Source organism: Acanthopagrus latus, chromosome 6, assembly GCF_904848185.1.
Source record: "Acanthopagrus latus isolate v.2019 chromosome 6, fAcaLat1.1, whole genome shotgun sequence".
NCBI lineage: Eukaryota > Metazoa > Chordata > Actinopteri > Spariformes > Sparidae > Acanthopagrus > Acanthopagrus latus.
The window spans coordinates 13,015,468-13,038,078 of record NC_051044.1 but is presented as its reverse complement, the minus strand read 5'-3'; the positions used below and the strand labels follow the sequence as shown (position 1 = coordinate 13,038,078).

Here is a 22,611-nt window from a genome sequence, read left to right as displayed (position 1 = left end):
TCACTTTTATCATAAAATTATATAATATCAGACTTATTTTTGCTACCAGTACAGTCACCCCAGTGTGGTCCACAATTGCTCAACCTTTCAGACCTGAAACTGCCGTCCATATCTTATACAGTCAATGGACTACAGCTGTACAAGCAGGTGCTTTGAGCTTAATGCAAGTGTTAGCATGTTTATATGCTCACATAACAATCTTAGCATGTTGGTGTTCAGCAGGAAATTACTGCGTTCACCATCTTGGTCTAGCCTGTTAGCATGCTCAAACATTAAGTACAGAGTAATGTATGCATGTAATGCCCTGATTGCACAAGAAGAAAAAATCAGTTTTATTAACTTTGCCCTTGATAACTATTGACCTAGAATACCTGTAATAAATTTCCATGACAATAAGACATTTTACTTCAAACTAAATACGTATATCCCATTGTGACAATAGAATAACATTAGGAGTTTATTAGGATTCATCCTCGATTCATCAGAATTCATCCTATGGGGACCATTAACGTCTGTTCCAACTTTTGCGCTAATCCATTCCCGTGATGTAGAGATATTTCAAAGAATAGGTGAGGACTTTGACTTGCTGTTGGAACCACATCAAAAGAGGTCAAAACTCCTGCAACACTTAAAAGTACAATCATATAGACCTGCTGATCCCCTGACTTTTCATGTGGTGCCAGAGTCTGGATTTCTGGCACAACACCAACACCATCCAGCTCTTTTCGGCTTGTGGCCTTCATCAGGGTCAAGCTGAAACACATCTGTCTAATAATAAAGATGTATACTAGAAGCAATGCTGGAGCTTTTTGACTTCTTTTGACTTTTCCTCTCCTCATTGCTCGCTGGAATTAGGTGCCAGAAACCCCTACCCCGGCACCACATGAAAAGTCAAGGGATCAGCAGTCTATTGGATTTTAATGTGTGAAGCCATGAATATGTGTACACATTGCAACGAGAAACCATCATATAGTCTAGATTTTAATTTAGGAGACTGGCCAAATGACAAATGCACGCCCTGGAGAACTTGTCGCAGCTGCACAGACTTGAAGTTTTTTTTTTTCCATGTTATCCACACTTTTCTAAATCAAAATCTTTAGCTTCTTTTTCACTTTAGTTTCTGTCTAGGAACTAATAATAAGGAGGAAACTAGTAGATCTTCTCTGAGAGAGTCTTTTGTTTTCATTATAAATGTGGTCAGGCACCAGTGTCCCAGCTTGTCTGTGAAAACCTGCACATTTCCATATCAAAAGCAACTATGGTGTCAGTTCACTTTCATCTCCGCTCTGATCCCTCTTGACCTTTTATGAATGATTCTGCTGAATCATATATCTATAAAAATCAAAAATGGTACCTGCTCCACTTTGATGTCATAGTCCCCAAGGACCTTCTTTCCCCGAAACACTTTGGCCCTGAAAGAGGGAGAGGAGAAGAGATTTAGTTTTTCACGTGTTCACTTTCAGTTGTCAATGCTGCCCTCTGCTGGGCATCACTCTCCCTGTGGAGCAAATGAAAGAAAGAAAATGGATGCCTGCTAGTGCACTTTAATGGCCAAACTTGCTCAGCTGTAGGAGAACGTACATTCTAATGAGCTTTTGGAACAGCTTCAAAAGATGCAGCAGATCAGTGTGGCCATACCAAAACTGCAATTAGTGTCATCTCATTGGGTGGTAATAACACATTCTGTTTGGGGGCTGCAGTTCTTCTGCAATATTAAATGCCGTCTTGCAGTTTGGATGATGAATGTATCCAATAACAGTGGGGTTTAGTGTTGAATTACATAATATCTCGACTGCCACTTGCTCAAAAGCAATGTAGGAATAGATTGCATGTAAACACATGCGGATGGGCAGGCAGATGGAGAGAAGACAAAGACAGACAGACAGAGAGGACGAGACAGGCAGGGAGGCTCAGGCTGCCAGCCAATTCACAAACAGACAAAGTGCTCCGGACGTCTCATCTTACACAACATTGTAAATGGATCGCAGATGGTTCACGCTGCGTCCATCAACATACACCAAGGCTAAATTAGCATTAACCAAGGTTTTTAAAGTCCTGAAAATAGCCCTACAACAGATTTTTCTCTAGTCTTACCTTTTTATAAAATATAGAATATTTTGCGGAATATGACAGCTCCTTAAGCACCCTTGAATACTGAATTGAAAAATGGATCTCCACCAAAATCTGTCAACTTATGCACCATAACATGAGGCTAAATCAAATCATATGTGCCCTTGTGGGTCCTTCTCCGTGCCAAATTGAATTAAAAATGGATGCAAGAGTCCTCCGATAGAACCTCACAGGACTGTGTAGTGCAGCACGGAGGCATCTGGCTTGTTAGTCTAGTTCATTAGGTTCAGACCATCTGTGAGGGAAACACTCTGAGGGTATGAAGCTGTAACTTCCAACAATCAATAACCATGCCAGTACAATTAGTGGCCTCAGAATTACAGCAATACATCTTTCTCATCCCTGCGAGAGGGTGCAGTCCTGTTGGAGTTTGTGTATTTATTTTTAAGAATGGGCAGCCGCTTGATCACACTGCGATGTTGCTGTGATGACACTGAAACCGTTCTGAGATCATTAAAAACAAACACAAGCAGAGCACATTTCTCTGACTGGAAAATGTCATCAATCCCTGCAGCTTTCGGCATGTTTTCAGTAGCTGAGGTGCACAATGCAAAACAACACACCAAGATATGACACAGGCAAACACAGTAATGGACATTACATTGTTATACAGTGAGGCTGCTGAGGAAGCTTACTCATTTAACAGCGCAATGTAGCTGCAACACAGCAAAACAGGCCAAATTTTTGCTGCATCTACCAGAGCTGTGGCTGTCTGTGAGATGCCTTTACAGGATACACATGCTTGTTACAAAAGAGAAAAAAGGACAATCCGTATATTTAATTTGGTTGAAAGTCAAAAACCTGTTTTAGCAGAAATCTGTGTAATGCTTCGATGCTTAAGGGCTGAATATAAAACTCGGTTTACTCTTCAGGGTTTGGAAATAGGTGTTTCCTCTGGTTGGACATATTGGCCTGGTCAGCTTTGTATCTTGCACCACAAATATTTAAGCATTTTTGTCTAACGTGAATTGGTTCCCGGCAGCAATGATGTAATTTGGAGTTTGGTACTGCTCAGTGTTATTATGATGTTAGGCACAAACACTTACACATCTTATCTATGATTTATAGGATCCGTTTCAGACTAAAAAGAGGACTGTCTATCTTTTAGAGACTTTACACCCAAAGTCTGTATATCACACTTGGCTTTGAACTGAAAAAAGTAGCACTGCGGAGTGAGGCTCTGTCACGCACCAACACAAATTTACAATCGCTTTTGCCCCTCAGGCCAAACTCTCACTCCAAATAGTGTTAAGAATGTGGGATTTGAAGTGTTTTTCTCATATTATCCTGCCTCTTTCTTCTCTCATCCATCCATCATTTCATTTTCTGGTGTGTAATGAGCATTACAGCCTCACCAGGAAGCTAAAATGGCAACAGACTTAAGTCCTGTTAGGCTAAATGATGCCGCAAATGTTAAGTTGTAAGCAGTGTGTCATCTCTGACAGCTCATTCCCACTGTATTCAATTTCTAGACCCCAGTAGTGGCTTTTAAGACTTTAAAACGTCAGCAATATTTCCCTCATGATCTGATAAGGACATAATTAGTTTTTTTTCTCTCGTTAGGACAATTATTAAGCCAGCACAAGTACTCTGATTAGGAGAGAGTTGATACATCCTCAGAGACAGACACTCATATGTTAAGCTAAAACATGCCGGTGTTACATGTGGCACAAGGCTTATTATAATATTTATGCATTAGCACACACCACTGAGGTTTGCTGCGGCAGAGGTCAGCATCTTGTAGAAATGTTTTTCTGTGTAATTCTCTGTATCACAAATGGCTGGGAGTCCAATCTTATGTGTGAAGGATTAAAAACGAATGGAGATACTGTCAATGCAAGCATAAATTCAAGTGTGATTTAAATGGATTTTTAAGATGGAGCCAATTCCATTTTGTTGGCACCACCACCCCCAAACCGCACGATGAATGCCTCAGGCAACATAATCCTTTTTGTAATCCCAAATTGCAGATGTAGCTTGGTACAAAGTGGAAACCACTTAAGTTTCTATAGAAACTGCAGCACATCTGTTGATTTATTTGGGCATTGTGTGGGTGATATTTATTTGGGTAACATTTAGATCTTATTCTCGCCATTATCCGAATGCAGCTGGAAATACTTAAAGTTAAGAGAGAAAGAAATGAAGTTGAATTCATATCTCATGGAGACACATGGAGATGGTTTTAGTTTTGAGGATGAGAAACACTAACTTATACATACAGAATACGTAGGAATAATACAAGTGATAATGTTGATTAAATAAGTAGTAGTAGTATCCAATACTAAATAAATCCTATGCTGGTGTTTCTGATCATTCTTGCCAAGCATCCCAATTTACAAGAGAGACTCCAGTTTTTCTTCACTCTCTCCCTGTTCCCTCTCAGGGTCACACTTCTACCGTATTTATGAACACATTTTTAACACTTGTTCCTCTTTCAGTTATCATAACATGTTTCTGACACTGTACCACTTGTTATCTGCTGTACTGTTGCACCTCATCCTCCTCAATGAGTGAGAAAGAAATAAAGCCACAAATGTAAACATTTTCAGACCACAAGACAAAGTAATATCTGTTCTACTCATTCCACCACAGAACAATTACAGCTCTAGAAATCAGTGAAAATTAAGACCACCATGACATGCATGCTCTTTATGAGTGCATGTAAACGTTTGACAACGACTGTAACTTAGTAACAGCTTAGTAACAGCCGTGATGCAGGTTGTGGCGCTAATGAGGATGCCGCTCTGTGCTGAGCTAAATTCATCAGCTGAGCTCTGTTGACTCAATTTTCTTCTCAGGGTCATCTGATGCCCTCCCACTTTCATCATTGATCTGCGGAGTCAAAGAGTCTGAGACAGGCGTACAGCCTTGTACAAATTAAGCCTTTCAAATCAATGCCAGGTAATGACGGAGAGGAAAAACTGACACAGAGAGGTAGAAAATAGAAAAGAAGAAAAATATAAAAGGAATGACTGAGGTAAATAAAAACTACAGAGATAAAACAACACAATATTTATATTAAACATATAAACCACTGACATATATAAAGATGGAAGACTTAAGTCCAGTTTCGCTTCACCAGTGATTTAACATCATAACTGGTGACGGGCGGTGCTCCTCACAAAGCTCTCTCCAATACCCACTTTGTATTTATATGCATATTTTTTCCCCACCCATCTGTTTTTCTGTCCCTTCTGTGATTATCATGATCGATTCCATGCAAAGACGCATTAATGGGACGCATGCATAGAAATGAACTATGCATCATAGGTGAGCGCAGTTTAATGGGTTTGGTGAGACATCAGTGTTTGTGCAGGGGCAGTTAGCGTCGTCATGGTGTTTCAAAAACGATCAGCAGTTCCTATTGTCAACAAATGGAAAGACTCAATGACGAGATTCAAGAAATTCACATAAGCCAGCATTCTTTTTACATAACCTAGACAAAAAACAACCATCTTTCTCTGGCACTGAACAACAACTCTGGTTACACTTGACTGTACATGCCCTGGCCTTTTCACCATAAGTGGCGTGAAATAAGACTCTGACTACCGGGGGTGAAAGGGCATGGAAGGTGTTCGAGCGGTCCCGTCAGCTCGAGTGCAGTGGGAGGAAACGGGAGCGTAATTATTTGGATAGCTGGCATACTGTTAGTGTGCAGGTGTAGTCAGACGGAGCGAGGGCAAGAAAATGAGTGGAAGGAGAGACACAGGGGCTGCAGACTCTGCTGGCTGCACACCAAGAACTCATTTTCAGTCTCTCTGGAAGCTTCTTGACTGGATGCCACCATGCACTGTATTTGATTTATTCAAGGTATTCTTGTTAGTGGATGCCACAGCAGTTGAAACTGCTGCAATTCTAGCAGAGGTGGCAAGAGTACACGCGTTGTTCACATAAGTAAAAGTTAGAAAGCACAGGCTCTGAAATGCACTCAAAGTACAGAGGTAAGAAGTATCCCCTCTGAAGGACATTGTGACCGGCCATTTCTGTGCAAAGCTAACTGAACCTCACGCCACATAAATATAACTCAAAGGACTATTAAACCTCAAGTTAGAATCAGTAGGACTTGTCAAAGGTGTTCATCAGTGCACCATAAAGAAGGTCGAGTGTTGAGTCTCAGTCCTGGGGTGTCAAATCCCAACGATTTCGGTTGGTAAAGCGTCCTGAGCACAACAATCTTAATCTTGAGAATAAGCAGTTTAGGCAGAGGGCTGCAGGCTCTCTGCAGGTATGAGACACAGTAGAACACTGTCTCTCCACATTTGAGTCTTCCTCTCTGTCTGTTTCCGGCTTTTCGTCTTGTTACGTATGCCGTGCGTGATATGCCCTGATTGAAATCAGTCTTGTGATGTTGGGAAGACGGGGAGCAACGATGCAAAATAAAAAAATATATATGTTGATAATTCCCCATAAATGTATTTAACCTGAAGTCATGAGCCTCTTAAAATGTAAACGAGGAGAAAGTACAGATATTGGTGTTAAAATGTAGGGAGTAAAAGTAAAAATGATTTACCTTACGTAGTGACAATGTTGTGCTCATGATCTGGTTAGGTTTAGGCACAACATCCACTTGGTTAAGGTTAGGAAAAGGTTATGAACAGATGTAAACGTATTAGTGGTTTTGCAGAAACATTAACTTCCAACATTTTGTCATGGTCTGCTCTTTAACCACTAGTTGTCATGTGGCCATGCAAGCTGATCATCTCACTACATCATGTGCTAAATTACTAGAAGAATGATTCTAAATTACGAATCTGATAGAAGACAAGAGGAAGGAAAAACTGAGAGTAAGAAAACGGTACGCTGCATACTAAAGAGGACTGGCTGTGTTTTACCCGGCAACACTGATATTTTACATGGTAATGCCAAAGTGATGTGGTGCCACAACACAGGCTGAGAGGCTCTTCCTTCATGTCGGACTACAGGAGAAAACCTCAGAAACAAAAGCTGTTCAGTAACAGCTGTCTGGTTTGTGCTGGACTCAGTCTCTTCCCCGTGGGTTTGATGTTCGTATGAGGATGACTCTTTTTAAAGTGTGTCTGGTGCACTCTCTTCACCAGGTCTCCCTCGAAAAAGCGATTTCACCGTCAAGGGACTTCCTGGCTGAACAAAGGTTAAATAAATAAATCAATAAACAAGCCAGCCATCTGATGACACAGAGGACCGCAGTAAATTCGTTCAGAGACTCATCACATCACATCACACAGACTCTGAGTGCCCCAACAAACAAACAGAGAATTTTCAATCATCCACTTTGCGGAGGATCTGTGTTCAGTCTGAGATTTGTCCTTCGGTGTCTGTGAGTGTCTGAGTGTCCTAAGTGGACGTTACAGTACTCGTGAAGAAGAGCTTCCGCTCCAGAGCTCTGACTGGCTGCACCGACCAAACACACACAGCATACAAAACTTCAAGTCAGAGGTATCGGCTCAATGTGCAGTGCCACCACGACGGTATTAACGCGCTGTGCATAGGGCACCAAATATCATTATGAAAAATCAATTATAAATTTAGATATTACTGTTAAACATTATCTATGCATTTTACAAGTAACTGACATCAGCTAGCTGTTACTTTACTTTAGATATTGAGCAGTAGTTCATGGTTTATTTCGACATGACGGTGGTCAATACTTTCTCAGTAACAGTTAGCAGTCAGTGCACAAGGTAGGCTAACAATTCCTCTTGCTTCAGACCATTTATTACCATGTAGCGTGCAGTTAATTTTTTAATGCTTTCAGTTTTAAATGTTCATTTTTTTTTTTGGAATAAGACTCTTTGTTTGAATATTTTGTCTCTTTCTATACTGATCCTTTTTCTTATTCTCATATTTCTAAATTAATGCAGGGTCAATGCTGAGATATGTACAAGGAGGAACACGTGGCCAAGAGGAAGATCCAGATGATGAGCAACCATCTACAAGCAGTTCAGGCACACATCAACCCCAGCTGGGGCATCATAAAGGAATTATGCTTAGGGCACCAAAATGGCTAGCAGCAGTACTGCTCATGTGTTCTGCCCCCGAGGCAAAGATGCCCCCTGAATTATTCAGCTGCAGCACAGCAGGCTGCAACACCTAGCGTAACCGCCTCTGTGTGCTTCTGAGTGTCACGTCAATGTGTCCAACAACAACAACAAGTGTTTATCAGGTGCTTATAGTTACAATTTAGAAATGCTATATAAAGGGTTCCCTTTTTGGAAAGAAGTACATGAATACTAGTGCAGAAAAAACATGCTGTATTTTCACTTTGATTGTCCTGAAAATAAATAATGCACTTATAATATTTAAGTGTTCTGGCTGTCGAGCAGTTTTGCTACATCACTGAAGAAACGAGTGTTAGCACCGGGAGACTGTGTTGGTGTTGTTGTGGCGGAGGAGGCATCAGTTTGTTTGTGTGGCTTTATTACATTACTGTGATGCTCTACAGGCCAGACTGCACTTTCATGAAGATACACATGCACATTTAGATGCTGTTTGTGTGTGTGTGTGTGTGTTAGAGCACCCACTGACAGCACATCTGGTTCACTGGATAAAGCCTCGTCGAGGGAACATCTTGAAACTAACAGCAGAATCGATTGTTTTCTTGAGGTTTCACATCTTGAGTCCTGCCTGCAGATACTGAGTGTGTGTGTGCGTGTGTGTGTGCGTGTGTGTGCGTGGGTGTGGGTGTGTGCATGCGTGTGCATGTGTGTACGTGTGTGTGTGCGTGCGCTAAGCGTGGGCTGGGTTTGGGTGTCGGGGAGAGCGTACTTATTGTGCTTCTTGTCCTTGGAAAGCAGGCAGGAGTGACATTTTTTTTTAATCTTGTCTCTGTAATTTGACAGCTTTGTTTTTATTTCAAGCTGCAGATTTCTTCTTCTTCTCTTGTACCTCCTCTTGTTCCTTGCCCACCCTCACTGCCTCACAGACATTTCCTAACATTCACCTTGTCATACTTTCACATATTTATCTGAGCAGAACGACGTTACGGTTAGATTTTACTCGTTTAAGTGCATACGCAGGTAAAATGTTTTAGTTTTTTTTCTTTTTCTTATTGTTTGGGCTTAACATTCTGTAACAACTTGGTTGGTTAACAGTATAAAGCCTTTACAACAATGTGTAAACTATTACGGTTATATATCATTGATGTTTTATGGTTCCTTTTACGTCTTCACACAGTGGTGGAAAGCAGCAAGGTACCTTTACTGCCAATACTGACATTTCAGAGGGAACTGTTACAATATATGTTTTTATATTTCTATCACTTTATACTCCAGCTCTGCCAAGGCGGTTATGTTTTCATCTGTGTCTGTTTGCTTGTTTGTTTGTTTATTGGTCTGTCAGCAGGATTACACAAAAATGACTAAACTCCACGAAACTTGGATGGAGGACGGGCCTCAGCCCAGAGCTGACCCCATGAATTTTTGGTGCAGCTCTGGAGAAAGGGATGGATCTAAATAATTTCTCTAGGAAATATGCATGGATCTTAGTTGACCCCTGCATAGAGCCCGGTTACTATTTTGAATGCAGCACTGACAGGATTATTTTGACAAAACCCAATACCACCACCTTTACAACAAAACACAGTAATTTTTTGACAGGAGTTTCCACAGTCAACTTTTGAATGCCATCTGACAGCGGCAGCAAGTCACCAGAAATGATTCACTCTACGATTTCCAAACAACATGACAGCTTGAGCGGAAACAAAAATCTCTAATTCCGCTTCCACAAAAGGCTGGTTCGCAAAACATTTCAGGCGTAAAAAACAAGCTGTGCATCTGCTGAATTTTGTGACTGAATGTAATTACCATGGCTAGACTAAAAGTTTGTTCACAACATTTGGCGGACGTGCCAGGGACAGATTATAAACTGATCAGCTGTGTCAGCTCATTATGGCTTTCAGTCATTAATATTGATATCAAAATGTAAATGAGCATGAGGACAGAGAAACTGACAAACTGAGCACTCCGCTGAGAGCAGAAATGGTAATTAGGAAATATTAATTGATGCCCTTATAAAAAGAACCAATAGTGTACACCTGTTGGATGTTTTTGGAAGTTGATTGAAGACGAAGCCCTGCAGCTAACAAGTCAATTAAAGTGGCTGCAACAGCTTCAGATAACATGTTTTGGATATATACAGTTATTTCTGGTGCACTTGAATCTGCTTTCGTGTCACAGTCACATCAACATTTTGCTATCATCGACTCTCATCAGAGCGTGACTTGTACAACCAATTAGCCAGAATCTATTCAGACAGCCTGCAATGGTATTTGGCTTTCAGTTCACTAATTAGCGGGAGTGACAAAGCCAAACAATTATTGGCAAATATGGGGTGTGATGGCTCATTTCAAAATGAGGTTCTCCAGGCAGAAGATACCAACCTCCTTATTACTGCCGATTATTGGCTGAGTCACAAAAGCCTCTGTGACTGTGGTCAAACAGTCTGATTAAGCCTATTTCGTTTTCATACTGTAAGAGGAACCCGCAAAGGAAAACAAACAGCAAAGGGCAGGATGTGCTCTCGCTGAATTTCTAATGAACACACACAGCAGGTGAGGGTCGCAGCGAAGGATAATTTCATTATCGACTGAACTGCTGATTTTATTCCTGGTGAACTGCTTCATATTTTTATCTAAATGATGAATATCGTAGACACCTTCATGGCAATCCACCTAGTAGTTGTTGAGGTATTTCAGTCTGTATCGTGCAGTTGACTGACTGACAGCGCCTTCCAGATAGAGCCAAGACATTACTGAAATGGCTGATCGTTACTCAGAATAGTTGGGAAATGTCTTTTATGTTTATTGACTGATGTATTAATTGCTACAGCAGACACCCAACAGACTTAAATGCATGTACAATACTTCCCCCACTTATGTCACTTTTAAGGCAGGTTGAAAGGTTGTACACCAATGATCCGTCACAGCAGGTCAACGGCGAGTTACATCAGACCGATTGATTCTGTGTTTGACATTTATGTTCAATTCCTGTTGTCATTTGCTTCCAATGTGAAAACATGACCATTATTCCTGTTAATTCCAAGGTTACTACAAGTTTTGAGGAAGTGTTAAACTGGTTCAGCATCAGAGAGAGAGGGAGACATAAGGATTTGACAAAAGCACTCTGGTTCATGGGATATATCCGAAAGAAAGCTTGAGTACAACTGGTTAAAAGTTCACAGGCTAAACCAACATTCAAGTCACCATCTTTTATCTGTTTCTCTACCACCAAAGTAAAATATATGCCCTGGTAGGATAGATGCTCTTCAGTCACTTGGGCTTTCACAGTTGAGAGACATTGTTGCGTTCTCAGTTTTATATTTGGGCTCTTCACTAATGCTGGATGTTTTATTTATTGACTGAAAGCCCGAGATGGATACGGATCTCAGGAGAGAGTAAAGAATTTTCCACAACTCATTTGTGTTGGAGAAGCCATGCATCGGTCTAATCAGGTCCCTTTGTGATGGAACAACTGTGAGACAGGGTCCTCTTTTATATTCTATATTCCCCAGCAATTGTACTTGCAGGACAATTCGATCGCATTGCAGCAGAGAGATGTATAAGTTCTAAGAGGCAGCCACAATCTCTGGCACAAAAGTGCCCCCACACTTTACAATAAGATGGCCACTCTTGAAAGGACAGCCGCAAACTGAATCCTCGCACAGCGAGGTGAAGCTCAGGTGAGAGCTCTTCCTGCTCTGATGGCGGATTGAGACAGAGTGTTTGTCTGCAGCTAGATGGGGAGCAGATAAATCATCGCAGACAGGCCTGCCGTAGCTTGGCACAAATTAGACTTTATGTGCACTCTATCCAGATGTCCGTCAGGTTAACGTCTTTTTTAGTCCCGCTCAGATGGGCATACAAACACGCCTGCATACACACACGTAAACACAGTCTCATCGTGACAAAATACACAAGAGGGACTATTTCAAGGCTGAGAGAGATTTTGATAAAAGTCAGTCATGACATCACAAATGAGGCAGCACTGACGTTAAACTGCAGTCAGCTCATTCTGGAGTATCTTCTTGTCACTTGGATAAAAACAGGATTTCAGGGCCCAGTCAGGTTTCATATCTAATGTAACGTCTCAGTTTGATGATAAGATTACCTGGGCCCTCCAGGAGCACTGTGTACAGGAGCACTGTGTACAGGAGCTCTGGGAAATGTCTATCTGTACTTAAAGACAGGCAGTCAGCAGTCATATTTCTGTAGAAAAGACTTCTTAAAGAAAACAGCTATATTCCTACAAAGCTGTTTAGACGGCTGATTAAAACAATCATTTCGCTAATATTCTCTTGTTTACATGCAGCCGTGCACTGAACTCAACATTGCTTACCGCTGCCTGCTCACATTACAAGCATTCAGCTGATGACAACAATCGTTTTCTGGCCCTGACGGTGGAACAATTTTGGAAGCTGAACGAGAAAGAGCAGCCACAGTGATTCATTAGGAGGAGCTGCACACCTCCAACTCCTCAGCAAGGTAACCAGCTCCTTTATAATGTCAATGTGCTGTTGTGTGGGACAACAGCCTGAGCAGCGTGGAGCATGAAATCAGATTGTAGGTGCTCACTGCATGAAGAACACAGCTGAATAAAACCACCAATGTGTTTGGCTGCACACCGGTTACTCCTGTGTTGTATTCATGACAAAGTAGCTGCTCGGTGAGACTTCTAGACATCTGAGACTTGCGGGATTAACTGCACTCGCCGTTACTCAGCCGCACAGAAGAAAGCTGCTATAAATACACTGGAGAGCACTCTACGACCATTACAACTGAAGGGATAAATTCACCAAGTGGACGTCCAGGGAGTTTCTCTCTGTTCTGAACTGAACATGAATAGATGCGATGGTATATTACACAACAACTGTTTTGTGAGGTGAAGCCTCCTTCCCCCTGTTTCTCTCATATTAATATTAACACATACAAATGAACACAGCACACACCTACATATTACTCATCACTGTTCAATTAACACAGTCTAATTGTTTACAAAATCATCGTCGCTTCATTTATTTGTTCTGCTTCGCCTCGTACGGCGCAGCGCTTGTGTGTGGTTTTTCATGTGTGTGCACGCCTGTTCGTCTGTCGGCCATGCCGCCATTGTCGTGACAATGCTCGGAGCACAGTGTTTAATTTTAGAGGGGTGAGCAACACAGACGGGCAGAGGACAGACGGACAGAGGACAGAGACCGCTGATCCACTTAATGGCCCTTAATGCCAGAGAGTCACAAATGAAAGGATCCAGGTTACAAAAGGCAGCGCAGATATATAAAGGTAATGATGCATTTACAGAGGCGGCCATCGCTCCCTTTAAAGCGCCACAGCAAGTGCTTTGTAATGATTCAAAGCAAGAGGCACATTTACTGTAATCTGAAGTTGGTTGTAGTAGTTGTGGGTGAGCAGCCATTGATATTTCGGATACTACTCAAACACTTATCCACTCTGTGTTAAGTTTGACATTTAAGTCACAATTATAGATTTATCGGTCAATATTTAAAGCTGCACAGTACATAATTATTTAAACAACTGCTCAAAGGACTGTGTCAGTGACAGGGGTCATTTTCAGTCACTAACCAACAGGTAATTTCCACCTGAGTGTGCAGTTTCTCTCTGGTTTAAACATGGTTTTAGCATCTTTCAGCCCACTGTTTTGGTTTTTACGGCCTCTGTTCAGTCTCACTCCTCTCAACAACTTTGCTTCTGGCTGATAACAGGCAGCTGTTTTTTTTTAATGGCCTCTGATGAACCCACAACCTGTCAAGCACCACATGGCAGACAGAACACATCCATATTAGTGTCTACTGGTGTAGCAGCTAAAGAGACCCTGAGGAGTTAGAGGACACCAAATTTAAAAAGGAGAGGGAAATTTGGACTCACATTCATTAGTCTTGCCTAAAAACACGACCTGTGATGAATAATAATGTTGCTGTTTGTCTGCAGGATGTGAAAATAGTCAGCCACCTGCTAACAGAGAGGAAAAGTCACGCCTCTCTATTGCACAGTGTTAAATGGTGATTCATTTTTTGATCCTGTTTGAATTGTGACATGAATTACACATACGATGCGGTGTTGGCGAGAACATGTTGTTCACTGAGCACTTTCAGCTGATACTAGCCTTAACCTGATACTGAAAATTGTGTTATTTCATCAAATTAAATATTGTGTCAGTGATACACATGATAATATTGTGGAAATACTCTAGCAACTCCGCAATACTTTCCGTTCCCTTCTTAATGCACCTTAATGCCGGTTGCCACCTGCGACAGATGCAGAAACTGCCTCCTGGTTGCCAGAACAAATAAAGAACGTAAACAAACAAACAAATTAAACAATTGAGCTTCATCCCCCCCCCCTCATTTCAGGGATGACACTAATTTGTGGCTCAGCTCAATAAGGACAATATCAGGCTCTGTTTTTGTGCTAAAAAACAACTGCTGTCTTACCACATTATTTTTTTCAATTCTGCTGATCATGGACATAAGAGCCTTCTTGGCTCAGTGTGGTGCAATCTGAAGAAGTGGCTAGAGCGAGATTAATGCTTTACATCGTTAGTAGGAGGGAATACGTTATCAGCAGGTGGAGCCGGGAGACGGGCATCCAACCATGCCTGATGACATCAGCTCCATCTTTGGAAGCAGCAGACAGTTTCATAATGGGCCGTGTGGGGAGTCCAGTTGGCTTTGCCTCAGAGAAAACTGAGTCCCAACGCTCAAATATACAGCACTCCAAAAGTGCGTCCAAGGACAATGCTGCTTCTACAATGAGATGTTTTAGATGATACTGAAGTTCCTGTTACCACATTTATTCTAGACAACAGTCAGGTGATTGCTACAGCACAACAACCTATGATAAAATATGTGTTATAGATACAAATTATTACTGGCAGATGCATATTTTTTACTATACTATATATTTATACCTCTCTCCTCTCATTCTCCTCATTTTCAATGTTATCAGAGACTTAGAGTAACAATCTCAGTCTGTCAGTGACAACTTCACTTATCCCTCTGGAGTCAATTTATGCACCCCATTTTTTAAACTGAAAAAAGGGGGCATACTACATTTTCAATAATGTAATAAAATGGTTGTGGTAGATTCAAGCACAAGGTTCTTCACGTTTCTGCATACAGAAGATATGTCCATGTTTGTAGTGTCAAGGGCCAGGTACTGTTCTGACATCTGTACTAAATGTGCCATATCACGTTCATGTTACATGTTTATTAGCTGACTTTCACATCTGGAGGTTAAGGGGACGGGGTATTTTAAGTCAAACCATGATGATTTTTCTGAATAATAACCAAGTGGTTTTTGTGCCTTAAACCTTAGCAGAGCATAAGCAAAGCAACAAAACCAAGCCAAATTAGCAGAGTGAAAAGTGCCTTTGCTCACTCATTGCCATCACCAGTTTGGTGCCTGAAATGTGCCCACTTGTCCTCGGTGTTGAAATGTAAAGTTATTGCCTGTGTTCTCTCCCTGTCCTGTTTTCATCTCTCCCGACCGCTCAAACAAACAAAACACTCAAATGTCCTGTGCTGCTGAGTCATACATTACACTGCAAAGTAAAAGATATTGATATACTCCAGTGCCACTCACACACCACACTACACGAAAATAAAGCAAACAAAGCTTTGGCAATTTACTGCTCTGCTGCACAGAGGGCTATCAATCCAATGTCGTTACCGGGTTCTGGCACTACACCGGGCCTTAAACTAGCCTGTTTTTGAGTCAATACCTCACTTACTGTTTTCCAGAAGTATCGATGACGCCTTGTGTGAGTGAACCGTCTCCAAGACCTCCTCCGCCAGAGGCTTCTCTGTCTAAACGGTTTATTCAGGCACAAAGTGAGATACGCCCATACATTTTCAAAGGTAATTAGTATGGATGTCATGTTGGGAAAAAAATAGCTTTCAAAAGGAGGCATTATACGTTAGCATAACATTATATGCAAAAAAGAAGCTGTACTCAGAAGTTTAATTAAAAAGTATTAATGTTGTGTGAGTATATGAAATATTAATAAAGCTACTGTGGATGAATTAGCTGCTAGCAGGTGACTTCATATGAAACATCCAGTTATTTTGTCTGGTTATTGACAGATATGTGGACTCGAGTCCCTGTTTCAACTTGACATAAAATAAACAACTTAAGTTTCGACGTGGCTTTGGAAGTTAAAGACTTGCAACATAACTCGAGGTGTGATGACTTAGATGTCTGTATTAATTTTAGTTTTCCATATAAATATGAGATAGTAAACATGTTTACCCTTGTCAGTGTTGTGAATGTGACGTGTTACCTGGTGTGTGAACACATGGTGGTAATGGGTTTGTCCTGATTGGATAATTACTCTGTCAGATGAGCCCCTCACGACGTTACCTGATGGTCTATGGATCAGAAACAAGCTTTTCTTTCTACTTTTTTTTACAGGTTGGATAAACTGGCCAAATATTTGAAAATGAGACAGGTACTAAAACCTCATCACTCTCTTTGTAACGACTTGACTTCATGCAACCTGCGTCTTTACTTGACTTAAGAAGAAATGCCTAAGAAAAAATAACTCAGGAGTCCAACTGGCTTCAGACACATGGATGGTGCCAAAAATCTGCTCCAAAAAATGTATTTGCTCTGTTATTATTATATTATATTATTATAGATATTATTTACCACAGTCTGATTTATGGAAGACATTTTTAAGTTATAATAGAGTTTCTAAAGCTGTATAAAAAACATTCAGTAACGATTTTAGACTCTACCAAGAATCTTCATTTGGAACCCCTCCAAACTGTTACGGTTCAGTTATTTGTTTTGATATTTTCCTGTTTTTATTTTGTAGTTTAAAGTCTCATCTGTCATGTTTCACTGTCCACTTCCTCTTTGTTTGTTTTTCCTGCTCTTATACACCTGGGTCTCATTAGTTAATCACTCCCACTGCAGCCTTCCCTCTTTTCAGCTTGTCTGTTGTCGTCCTGCTTTCATCCAAGTGTTCCTGTTTTGTTTCCCATGGTGTTCTAGTTTGTCTTCGGTGTTTGCCTTTCCTTTGCCTGTTTTTTTTGTTACTTGGACTTATGTATTTTGTATTTTGGGACCGTGGATATCAGCCTTTCATTGAGGCATTAACGTTCTTTTGCCTTCTTCCCTTTGTGTGTCTCTTGCCTTTGGGTCCATCTTTTGACAAAAACAAAGCAATGTCAGTGTGACCTCATCAATAAGTCATCTACCAGTTGACATGATTTCTACCAAAGATTGGTATTTTTCTGGTTTCCTTGTTTACACTAGTACAAGAAAATGATTTCTATTAATAAGCCCCCTAAAATAAATACTAAATTATACAATACCCAAAATGAAATTAAACTCTGGCGTATATAAGGAGAAGGGACCTATGGCTGCAGCACTATTGGGACTGGGTTTATTGAGCGTTGGAGCCACTTTGCATATGTTTGAATTAGGACTGTGCTCATATGAGAGTCATTCAAGAGTCCCTCTCGTTATGTAACTACATCATCATCATCAGTTTTCTAAAGGGGTAGCTGAGGATACCTCTGTTCCAATAAGCACAGGACCAAAACCAAAACAGACCCCTGACTATCGTTAGTGTTGCATGTCTGTGAATGCTGCGCAGTAATTGCTGCTGTGCTCAGAGTTATTACAAAGTCTCTGAAGCTCAGGTACAGTCTGTGCTTACTTGTTGTGGCAACTGTTTCCCGAAATACAATTTGCATGTCTAAGCAGTCTGTCGTGTATGTGCCAGGATGAAATGTACTGATGGATTATTCCTTGAGGCTACAGATATCACATCCATCTCCTGATGGCAAGATAATCCTGTCTGAAATGATAAAAAATCTGAAAAAAGAAAAAGATCTAAAAAAAAAAAAAAAAAAAAAGACTCCATGATGAATTTGTGAATGTGCCTCACTGAAATTATTCTTTTTCTGCCGATTTCTGCAGAGAACAACTCCTCATCCTTTTCAGACATTATGCAGATGGATGGAGAGCAGCGGTGCTGTTTCATCTGGATCTGGTGTTTATATTGATGACTGTCGCGAAATCACAGAAAACACAAAAAATACAGACCTGGTGAGTATCATAAATTCAGTGTAAAGATGATCAGGTTCGAGTTCAGTTTGGTTTCTGAGCCAATGATTTTTTCATTTTTAATCAGCTCACCTCCCTAAGATCATTGACTGTTATGAGGATAACAGCAGCAGGCAATATGCACTCCAGCTGCCTGGGCAAACCTAGCTGAAAGAAATATCAGTCCTCTAAGAACCTGCCTTCATAATGGTTGTAATATTCAGGCTGGACACCATTCCCAATTTTTATACACCTCATTTTCGAGTGCCCTCTTTCCCGCTCAGAACATGGGGAAGTGGTTGAAATCTTCCCCTGTGAAATAGAAACTGTTCAAGACCCTCAGATGTCTTCAGTTATCGTCGATAGTGTTCACGTACACAGACACAATGGGACATTCCCAATAAGCTGTCTTCAGTTGTGGTGATTTCTCTTGCATTACTGCGGCAATCCTGGTATCATCACAACACCATTTGCCACTTATATGATGGAGGTGGGCTTTCACAATTAGTTCATGACTTTGCACTATTAAGCAAGTCATCAAATACAAAACAACATTGCTTCATTAACTTGCCATGAGCAGTTCTATAGGCTAACTCCCTCCTAGCCAGTGTGCAGTGATATGAAAAGAATGGTATAAGTGACTGCTAGACTTTACTTAAATGCTAGCATTCAAACAACATCTAGAATTCATAAAGACAGTAACTAGCTAATAAACTATCGGGACAACTCTAGCCTGTAACATTATGTACCCATCAAGCAACTTGCGCGTCGAGGAGAAGAATGATCAGGTCTGAGTCAAGTTGGAGCCCTGTAGCAGCTTGTAGGTCGTAACTCAAGTGCACTAACATTGCACACGTGGCCAACCCGGCTACCAAGACAAAGGACCTTCCTGTCTGTGTATGTCAATGTATTGCAGGTCATCTGTGCAGAACAGCTGCTTCTACTAATAACATTTTTAAACCTGCTCCACTGGGCATCTGCAGCAATCCACGCTATATCAGTCCAGTGTTGGCTCCATATCATACCAAGCTTTATAGCTTATACAGTTCAGCCTCCGAGTTACCGATTAAGTTACCAAACAGATGACTGTGTTTCCCTTCAGCGGTTCCTTCAGACTCTCCAACAGCGAGAGAGAGAGACTGAAGGTCATAGACAACAAGTACGGTACAAGGAGCTTTTAACGAAGGGGGGGGGTTAGATGGAAAGAAACCGTGAAAGAGTTGTTTTATAATTTCTAACGGATTAATCATTTTAGTCTGATGAACCGATGAGAAGTGGAAGCAGCGTGCACCGGGGTTAATAGAGATTAAACCTGAACTGTAAGTTCCCATCTATCACTGCGAGATAATTAAAATACTACGCACACACACACACACACACGCAAATAAACACACACACAAAGCGCTGCAAGAACTCAAAATCTTATTAAGTATATTTGTCTAATTTTGAGTTGTTCAATTGGCAGATTTTTATGTTATTGAGAGCAAGAAATAGCCTTTTCTTCATTAATTTTTTTCTTATTTTAAAGTGCCATTATAACGGGGCTTATAATCAGATCCCTGCTATCATCTCCTCGTATGACGTGCGAGGCAATGAGCACAAAAACAGGATCATAGTTCTTCACCTGCAGCTGAAATTGTCACTATGGTTACAGCTGAAATGTGTACCTTTACACACACTGAAACACAGGTGTGACCTGATAACAACAAGTTAATCTACCATCTCCCCCCCACATTACAGAGAATATTCAGTCATGATAAATGTGTGTGTGTGTTTACAAGTCTCTGCCAGACAGAGAAGGATAGATTAACGATTTCTCAATTAATCTGGTTTGGCTCGATCGAAGGCAACTGGCAGTGTTTGTGGGTGGGAAGTCTCGTCACTGAAGTAGTATTATCTCCTGCTAGTTAATCAGGTGCCTGGACAGACTTGGCCGTGGGTGTAGTGTGCAGATAAACCTACAGGTGAAAAGCCATAACTGATGATGAGTGTATCAGAGGTGAACGCAGTCTGCACCCTCTCTGTGTGAGACAGTGCTGACCATACAACATTAACCTTAACCTCAACGTTAACGACTGACTTGTTGTGGTTCGGCCAACTGTCCTCTTTCAGAAGCAAATGTGGAAGCAGCATTACTTCAGCGCTGAGGATGATGTGGAAGCTTTGGGTTTGACATCTGCATTTGAATGCCTTTCTTCAGGAAGTTACATCTTGGTGCTTTAACCAACTACCATTGCTAACTAAATCTATCTGCATGACTCAGGCAGACATTTTCATGGACAAGATGATGCTTTCAAGTTTATTCATGTTGAGTTCAGTCCTGTTCGGTGACTTCCCCTCTCACTCTCTGACTCTCTTTCGGAAGTATTAGTGAATAAAATGATTGTCACCTTGAATAAAATTACAAGTTTCTCTGGGATTGGACATTACTGAAAACATTTGGAATAATGTAAGTACACAATAACAATGTACACAACAATGGTTTAGTTGTTTTAAGATATATTTTAAAGCAGAAAAGTTACATACTGTATCTTTAAAATTGCTTTAATTTAACCAAACTTTTACCATAGCGATGGTAATCAGAAAGTTATCTTGTTGTCATGCAACGTTAAATTCCTGCAAAGCACTTCTTTAAAACTATTTTGTGTAGTGTTCTTTAGGTTTAGTGGTGCTAGTTAGCAACTTTCGTTCACCTCGGACTGAGACTGGCTAGCTGTTTCCCCTCTTTTCATGTTTTTATGCTAGGCTAAGAAAACTGGCCGCTGGCTCCAGCCTTTATTTACTGTAGGGTACAGACACCAGGGTGGTATCGATCCTTTCATCTAACTCACAGCAAGAAAGCAAATAAGGGTATGAGGAACATCCCAGGGGGAAATAAGTTCCTACCAAGGATGCAATATTAAGTAAAATACAAAATAAAAATCACCTTTTCTCATCCTGACCCAAAATAAAAGTAATATCAGTTGTCTCAGAGTCACAGTGTGCAGGTTTTCTTGCCACATGGAACCATCAGAGACAAGCCAAGGTCCCCCTGATTCATTGTGCACGAACATGGAAGACTCTCAGCTGAATGAAATACACAGTTTGTGACACACACAGTCTGTTGTATATCATCCTCGGAGCTCGGATCCAAAGGAAAGAGCACACTGGTGTTTGTTCAGCTCTGCATGTACGTGAACACAAAAAGTCCTTTAATGTGGTTTCCTTCTTTCATTGTTCTGTATAATAACTTGTGACATAAGGGCAACACCAAGGACCTCTGCTTTTCTTTAGTCCAGAGCAACTCCTTAATTGCATCTTGAACCCTGTATTCTCAGTGCGTGTCGGGGAAAGAGTTTAAAAGGAAACTCACACTGAATGTACAGAATTTCAATGAGCTGTTGCTAGTGTCCCCCCTCCCTGTGAAAATCTGCTTATAGAGAATTATGTCACAAAGCGCTTTAAAATGTTCAGTTCAGGGCTTGTAGTGACGGATAAGAGTCGGGGACAGGGTGCACTTTTAATTAGACCACGTCAAAGGTAAGTTAAACAGCAGTACATGCAAGAGGCTAGAAAACAGGATGTATACTAAAGAAGATAGATGATATAATTACATGTAATAATGATAACAATGATAATATATTTCGGTAACAGCAATTGTTGAATTAGATTTCCAGGTTTTTAAAGGCGCCCTGTGGAGGTTTTGAGCCGTGCTATGGAGCCCATTTTATTCATCCGGTGAACATGCACGTGAATAAACATACATGTGCGATGCAGGTGATGCACTACGTATGCCTTAATGGTTTCACTCTATACCTCTGATCAATAAGTGTCAAGATGTGCTGCAATGCACCAGCAAATACAGAGAAGAAAAAGAGTGCAGGCTAGTGAATGTGGATGTAAAGTCTGCTGCGTTTGTAATATGTTTGTGACTTGAATGTTTTATGAGGAAATAAATGCACTCAAGATGTTTGTTACACCTCAAGGATGCACACAATGCTCTCAGCTCAGTAACACTGATGTAAACATTAACTTCACACTCCTTTAAGATGAGATATAAAAGCTGCGACTGATTTGATGATACGTGGAAAGCGATTACAGACCAAAAGAACCAATAAAACAGAGGCTTTAACTTTTATCACCGAAGCTTTTAACAATTCATATTTAAACTCGCGGAGCAGAAGGATCTGAGGGGCCTCGAAGGGCCATTAGCAGTCAGAAAAATCAGTAATATACTCAGCCATTAGACTATGAAAGTGATTAACCGTAGTTTTGCATCAATCCTAACAGAAATGAGTGAAAGAAATTCCTCATCACGACTCGGGTCTAACTGTCCCCATGACTCATTAAAAAGGGCGCCCTAGTCCAACAGGCATTAAAACTATGTGACACTGGAACTGCGTCCATTCACCCATCTTAATGACTTCTCATCATACTCAATAACATCTAGTTAAATGTAG

General features: G+C 40.9%; 1 protein-coding gene across 1 annotated transcript in view; it reads right to left on the bottom strand.

The window, feature by feature from the left end:
* The window catches only part of syn2b (synapsin IIb), an 84,957-nt gene that overhangs the window by 37,155 nt on the left and 25,191 nt on the right, over positions 1-22,611 (bottom strand). Inside the window, exon 2 of the mRNA XM_037100797.1 lies at positions 1,355-1,412. Within this exon, the coding sequence (XP_036956692.1) occupies positions 1,355-1,412 (58 nt within the window). The remainder of the gene's footprint in view (positions 1-1,354; positions 1,413-22,611) is intronic.